Source organism: Limulus polyphemus, unplaced genomic scaffold (genome assembly GCF_000517525.1).
Source record: "Limulus polyphemus unplaced genomic scaffold, Limulus_polyphemus-2.1.2 Scaffold467, whole genome shotgun sequence".
NCBI lineage: Eukaryota > Metazoa > Arthropoda > Merostomata > Xiphosura > Limulidae > Limulus > Limulus polyphemus.
The window spans coordinates 489,441-497,265 of NW_013666077.1; the positions used below are offsets into that span (position 1 = coordinate 489,441).

At 37.2% G+C, this 7,825-nt stretch overlaps 1 protein-coding gene across 2 annotated transcripts in view; it reads left to right on the plus strand.

The window, feature by feature from the left end:
• Nucleotides 1-7,825, plus strand: part of LOC106458463 (integrin alpha-PS1-like) — a 128,506-nt gene that overhangs the window by 90,743 nt on the left and 29,938 nt on the right. For both annotated transcript variants that reach the window (XM_022384687.1, XM_022384688.1), the window contains exon 10: nucleotides 4,408-4,562. In XM_022384687.1, coding sequence (XP_022240395.1) covers nucleotides 4,408-4,562 — 155 coding nt within the window. The remainder of the gene's footprint in view (nucleotides 1-4,407; nucleotides 4,563-7,825) is intronic.

The window sequence follows — 7,825 nt, forward strand, 5'->3', positions numbered from 1 at the left end:
CACAAAGAGGCCATAGAACACGTCAACTCCTCTCTTGAGAGTTTTTATCTCTGGCTATTTATATTGCCAAAGAAAAGATGGCTTTCTACTCCCCAAAGACCCTCTTACAACCCGGCTGTTGAGCTCAAGTCATTCAGGATCTTTGGCACAAAGAGGCCATAGAACACGTCAACTCCTCTCTTGAGAGTTTTTATCTCTGGCTATTTATATTGCCAAAAAAAGATGGACGATTGGTAACCTGTCATCGACCTTTCTTGTTTCAATCGCATCCTCCAGCCTCTTCAGTTTACAATGGAGCTGTTTCTTTCCTTTCGGTGGCTCTTTTCACTTGGTTTATGGAGGACAAAATCTATGTTGTCGATTCCTACCTCCATATTCCGATCGGGGAGTCTTCACTGCATTATCTCCATTTTGTGCAGGAGGACAACCAAGTTTTTTCAGTTTTGTGCTCTTCCATTTAGCCTTGTACCTGCTCCAAACATTTTTTGCTGGATAGTCAGATCCTTTACATGTCATCTTCACTCATTGGGCATTCACACTCACCATTACATGGATGCCTGGCTTCTTCTCTCCCCTTCCTGCCACTTGGAAGAACTTCATGCCCAAACTCTTTTATCAGAACCTGTGAGAACTGAGTTTCTTATCAAAAAGAAGTCTATTTTTACTCTTACACAGAACCTCATCAATTTAAGGGTATTTTTCAATTTCAGCTAAGTTGGCCCAACTTTCTACTTTATGCTTTCAGGCCATGGAACGGATAGTTCTTCAAATACAGTTATCTCCTTCTCCACCAGTGTGTACAGTTCTATCTATTTTTGGGGATGTGGGCATCCTTGGAATCACTCATTCCTTTAGGTCAGGCTCACTTGCGGACCCTTCAGTGGTTATTACAGGACCAGTGGAACATTTGCACAGATGCCTTGGATTGTCCAGCAGTCCTATCAGCTTCCAGTTTGCAAATCTTGGCTGGTGGTTGGACAGGAACAACAGGACAGTTGGGTCCCTTTACTGGCTCATGTCCAGAGATACATCTTTTCACAGATGCTTCTCTCCAGGGCTGGGGAACTTGTATAGAGAATATGGAATTCTAAGGCCTTTGGACAGAAGAGGAAACTTCTCTTCACACCATTCTATTAGAACTTCAAACAGTTCAACGAGCTATGACTTAGGGCCTCAAGTTGTAATGAGGGAAGGTGGTAATGCTTTACTCAGAAATTCCACAGTCATCTTGTATATTTCAAAGCAAAGCGGCACTCGCTCCAGATCTCTTTGCTTTCAAACATTGGATCTTCTATTTTGGGCATATAAACATTGGATTGTTCTCCTTGTTTGTTTGTTCCAGGTGTAATGAGCTTAGTGGCTGACCAATTATCTTGTCCCAACAGAGCTCTTCCCATGGAATGGATGCTTCATCCTCAAGTTTTTCATTGGATCTGCTCTTGTCTTGGAATGCCTCAGATAGATGCTTTTGCCATACACTGGAATGCTCGGCTCCCATCCTTCTAGCCTCCTATACTTCATTCTCTGGCTTTAGGTGCTCTCAGCCAGGATTGGACAGGTCTTCATCTTTATGCATTCCCTCCAATTTGTCTGTTATCCAAGGTTTTTGCACTGATTTGCTCCATGCCCTATTGAGTTCTTCTGGTAGTACCACATTGGTCAGTCTTGGTTTCCACTCCTCCAGTGTCTTCAGGAGTGTCAACCTCTTCCTTTTCCTCTCTGGCCATCTCTCTCTTACATCAGCCTCGGTCGGACATTTTTCATCCAGCAGTTGACATTCTTTGACTTCATGCCTAACTCGTATGCAGTTCATTGCACAAAAACAGGGATTGACTTCTTGGGTGGTGTCCTTATTAACATGGTCCATTTAGCATTCTCATTTGGAAGTTTTTCAATGGTGGTTTATTTATCATCATTGGTCTCTCAAACATGGGTGTTAGTCCTTGTTTCACTGTGCCACATATCTCTCAATTTCTGATATGGTGATTCAACAACGGTTTAGCATCTTTGTCTATTATCCTGTATAAGGCTGCTTTATCAGCTACCTTTCATTTTTCTAAGAGAAAAAGGTGTGTGAGTCCCTGGTTTTGTCAATACTTCTAAAATCTTTCTGGGTTATCCATTCTCGTTGTCCTTTCAGGTTCCTAATTGGGATATCACAGTGATCTCCATGCCTTATTTTGTCCACCTTTTGAACCACTGGGGTCATGTTCACTATATCACTTAAGACTTATTTTCTCTGTTGTTGGCTTGTGGGTGTCGATTTTCAGATGTGTTTGCTCCTCTATGTTCATAGGACTCTTTTACCATTCCACTTTTCTTCTGTTGTATCCAGACATGTCTTTTCTACCAAAATCTTCAGCAGCTAGAGAAGGAGATAAGGCTGTCTCTCCTATTCATCTTCCCTATGTTTCACATTTATATGAACGCTCGGATTCAGATTGCCTTTTATTCCCAGTTCAGGCTCTTCGATGTTATGTGGCATACACTGAAACATATCGGGGCTCATGTCCCCATTTATTTATTCTTTGGGATCTACTGTGTCATGTGATTTATCCCCTGTCACTTTGATAAGTTGGATTTGTCAATTAGTTCATATGGCTTACTCCGGGCTTTTGGTGGAGGAGTAGAGACTCTTTTGGGTCTTATCTCCTTAAATTCAACATATCTTGATGTCCCTGTCAGCTCGTTTATGTCACCCACTGGAGGAAATTGTACAGGCTGGTATGTGGACTGCACCTAATACCTTTATATCACACTATTTACATGATTTAGTGGTTTTCTCCTCGGATGGCTTGATTGTGATGGTGAGTATTACCAATAGACTAATAAGTAAAATTCCTGGTAGCAACAAGTTCTGTTGAGCTGAGGTATTCCATAAGACCACCTTGGTGCTTTCCAGGTGATCCACAATTATTCAGTACCATACATACTAATCAATACTGGACCACCAGTTATGGACTATCATTAGTTTAGCATAAAGGGATTTTGCCCATCCCTGCTGACCCCTGAATTGAATTAATCTGGGTTGGTTTGCTTTTCAAAATAGGGAAAGTGGTTAACTTATTGCATTATCTCTGAAGCATTGTCCATTGGGACTTCCTAATGCAAATTTTCCCAAATTTCTTTATAGTGGAGCATGGGAGTCCTTACTACTCCCAGTTTCCAGTTGCTGGAGTGGTGGGCAGAGGTTTATTCCTCCTGAGTGATGTTTGGACACTTTATTCCACTCAAGGAGAAGAGGGTAAAACTGGATACCTTCCCACACATAATCCTGGATGGTTTTCCCAGATGTCTGGTGAGAGAAGGACCAGCCTATGCAGGAGCCTCCTCATAATTCTGATTCAGAGATGACACTTTATTATCCAGTTATGTTGAATGTGGCCCTTCTTTTTGGTCATTATATACTTGTCATGATTATGGAAGAGGGTCCTTGAGTGTCAGCTTCTTAAGCCATTGGTTGAACTTTGTTTGTTCCACATCCTCCTCATAATTCTGGGGGCAGGGGTGTTCCCGTGCCTCTCAGGTTGGGGAGTTAAAATTTAGGTTCATGATCCCTGAGCTGGATGATCTCTGTTTTCTTCAGGTTGAGTGATGCATGAATTGGCCCTGTAATTCTGAGTTTGGTTTGTTGTGATATGTATTTCTTCAGATTGGGGGGAAGGCTTGTCCACTTCGATGTTGCTTGCCCTCTCTTCGTACTTCCGGTTGCTCGACATGAAACATTCTGTAACTTTCAGGTTGGGTTCCTTTAATATCGTATTACAGTTATATCACACTGTGGTCCCCATGTCCTAGCCACTATACCTTGGATCTAGCTTTGGGTCCACAGCCCTATAATTCCAATGATGAGATGTGGGACCTCATCTGCATGGTTGGGGCCTGGATGACTTATGCAGATACTCCTTATGTAGCTACAATCAAATACCTAAAAAAAAACCAATTGAGAAAGTAGTTTCAAATGTCATTTCAAAGCCTTTTCCATGTTGTCATAGTAGTGAAGTCATAACAAGTAGCAAGTATTTCAAGCTATGGTAATCTTATTTGAAACTTGTAAATTCTAAGATCATTTTACACATAAATTTTAGCCAGATATTTATAAAATGTAGTGGCATAATAATCAGTACTTTAATTAAAGACAAGAGAAAACATTGGAAGATGATGAATAGAAATTAAAGAGAAACTATCAGTTACTGTACAAAATACTTTTTACATTGATGTGTCATTTTTTCAGCCTCCAGTTTCACAAATTGAAAAGGAAATTATTAAAAAATTGGTGAAATGAACATTTAGTTTAACATTAACATTTTTATTGAAATAATTCTGTTTTTCTTTCCATGTTGTTTAAATGCACCCTGTACTGATTTATGAGTTTTTAATTTAATCCTTATATTGTTATAAATCTAGGCCATCAGACCATCAGATTTTCCTGAGAAAGCTCTGCCAAGAGTAGGATTAAGAACATTTGGTTATTCTTTATCAGGAGGGTTGGACATGGATTCAAATGGATACCCAGATCTTCTCATTGGAGCATACGAAAGTGATGCTGCTATACTCTTGAGGTGAGAAGTAGGGTGGTATAGCATGAAAAAAATTAATTTTTTTACAATTTTTGAAATTTGTTATAAGAAATATATTAATTGTTTTGTTATTTACAGAGAACAAAATCATAAACTGTCTCTCTCTTTATTTTGTTCCTATAGAAATCCTTTATGCACTAAAACTCATTAAGACTTCTAATAATCTGATAGTTTCACATGAAAGCTAAAAACTGATTTTTTTTTACCAAACTGTGTATTCTATGAGCTTTTTGTTCTTGCTTTAATCAAACCAAACACTTTATTGTGATGTGAATATTTAAACTCTGACACACCTGCCTTTTATAAATCCTTTGCTTATATGAGGATTTGAAAATATGCATGTTGAAAGAATTAGTTAATTTCAGGAATATATGTAACTAACCATAAAGAAAAATTTATTAAAATAGATTATTTTAATTATTATTTTATGAGAAATAACAGGAAAATATGGAGTTATTGAGCAATATGTTTGTCAGAAAGAAGATGAAACTTTAAGTTCAAATTACAAATGAATTACCTTTTAAAATCTTTTGAATATAACTAAACATATTTTAAAACATGGATGATAGTAATTATCTCTTTCACTTTTGTTTTATTTCCAGTGATTTTACTGATTCTTACTCTTATAAAATGTCAGTAAGAGAAACATTTTTAACACTGTATTATGCAAAATGAAAGAATATGTCTGATGTTGAAAATGTGACTGTGTTTCAATTACCTCCCCCCCCCCCTCCAATCAATAATAAGGATATTACAATGTGCTTTTTGAGCATAAATAAACTTAAATTGAAAACTGATTGTGTTGCTATCAAGATACAGCACTATTCTACAACCCCCAAAAAAAATTTGAATCTCGTCATTGCATTTATATATTCATGTATTCAAATGTATATTAGTGGCTTAAGGAATGGATACAAGACATATACTAGAAATTATAAATAATATGGATTCCTCAAGACCATTAACATGCAAAAGGCAGTGGTTTCTAAACTTTTCTCATTGACATCACCCCAACCCATTGACCTTTATTTGCATGATACCCCTGCTGCCACATGCAATATATTTTTGGGGAATTTTTTTTTTATATTCTTAATTGAATTATTCTTCATTTGGTGAAACTCTCGTGACGTGCAGTTTGGAATCCACTGTTTTAAGGTGTGGTGTTGCATCAAGTAGAGAGATTGACGTGACTGGCATAATTGACATTTCTTAACTTTGAAGATATAGGCAAGTTTACACTTGGATGGACTAGACATTCAAAACATGATGCTAAGTATCATGTGAAAAGTACTTATCTTAATAAGAAAAGATTTTGGTCTGTTTTGTGACTTTCAGTTGTGCAGTTAGAGGTAGGCCAGCCACAAGAATGCAAACTTCCATCAATTTCTGAGATAATGAGCTATGTGATACAACTGTTTATTAAGCAGCACTTCCATCAATTTCTGAGATAACGAGCTATGTGATACAACTGTTTATTAAGCAGCACTTCCATCAATTTCTGAGATAACGAGCTATGTGATACAACTGTTTATTAAGCAGTACTTCCATCAATTTCTGAGATAATGAGCTATGTGATACAATTGTTTATTAAGCAGCACTTCCATCAATTTCTGAGATAACGAGCTATGTGATACAACTGTTTATTAAGCAGCAGCAATTGGAAATATATTTGACCAGTTATCAGGACAGCACTGTATAGTAAGGTGAAAATGTTATGAACAGTGTAAGGTGGTATAGAGAACTTTTTGCCAGCTATACAGAACATAATGTAACTCTGACCAACAGTATGGCAACAAACTTGGAAGTTTGCACTTATAGCACCATACTTGCGTTAGTAATCTCAGAGAAAGTTTGCTGGCCACGGTGTATATTAGGATGCTCTACTTGACCATTTTGCTGTTGGAAAACTTTAGCATTTCAGAGGCAGTCACTTAGTTAAAAGTGCACCCACTTAACACTCATAAACTGCTTTCTCAACAGATGAGCAAATTCAGTGTCATTGGTCCATAGCATACATAAGACATTGCAACTGAAAAACAATCTACTATAGAGGTTTAATACATGATTTGTTTATTTAATTAATAAGTACCATTTCTCTATTATGAAAGCCCAGTACTATTAATCTTGGTACTAAACACACAATTTTATTTTTTGCTTAGATTAGTATTAATATGTATGTTTTGAATTCAAAACAAATATTATTAAAATAATTTAAAATCTACATTTACTTTCTTATCTAGCAATTTCTGGTTATGGATTTCACTCTAAAAACTAATAACCAAATTAGAAGAAATCCCATGTTTGAATAGTAAAATCTGCATAACTATAAGGTATATCAAAAAGTTTTTGTAATGTATTCTGTATCTCATACCAGTCTACAAATGACAAAGGTAATCAAATGAAATGGGACAATAAATAAATTTTCAAAAGTGAGTTAAAATTTAAAGAAGTTTCCTTTTTCTCACAAATTCTCTGTTAAAAACAAGAAATACCCTTTGTTTTACACGAATTTGCAAAATTTGTGATATGTCTGTAAATACTTCAGACTAAAATTAATATACACTTGTTTCAAATAATCTAATGTGGTATCCAAATATCAGGCATCTCTTCCTCCAACTGTGTATAATTCGTAGTAATGTTTTCGGAAGTTCTAACCCAACTAGAACCACTGATAATGTCAGTCTTCTCATTGAGATTTGCTGATCTCAAGGACAATAATAGAAAACGGTAAAGAAGAGATAAGCAACCATTGGTGGTCTATACAGTGTGATGTGTGGATTGGTAAACAGCACTCCTGAAGCCCCACACTGGATAGACCCTTTAGATATGGCTAGATATGAACTGTGATGTGCCAAAATGAGGTTTTGATTAGAGTACAGCATCAACGTTTCTTTTATCAATAAGAAAATGTTCTTGGCTGATCCAGAGTACATCATGCTGCAAGTAGGTGGGATAGGGATGGGATACATTGTTCTTTTCCGTCAGTGACCAGAGACATCTTAACAAGTTTGGGGTCCCTGGGCCTGAAATGATTATGGGGGGCTTCTCCCACAGTACTAACTACTACACAGCAGCATGATGTACTCTGGATCAGCCAAGAACATTTTCTTAATGATAAAAGAAACATTGATGCTGTACTCTAATCAAAACCTCATTTCGCTTTCCGTCAGTGACCAGAGACATCTTAACAAGTTTGGGGTCCCTGGGCCTGAAATGATTATGGGGGGGGGCTTCTCCCACAGTAC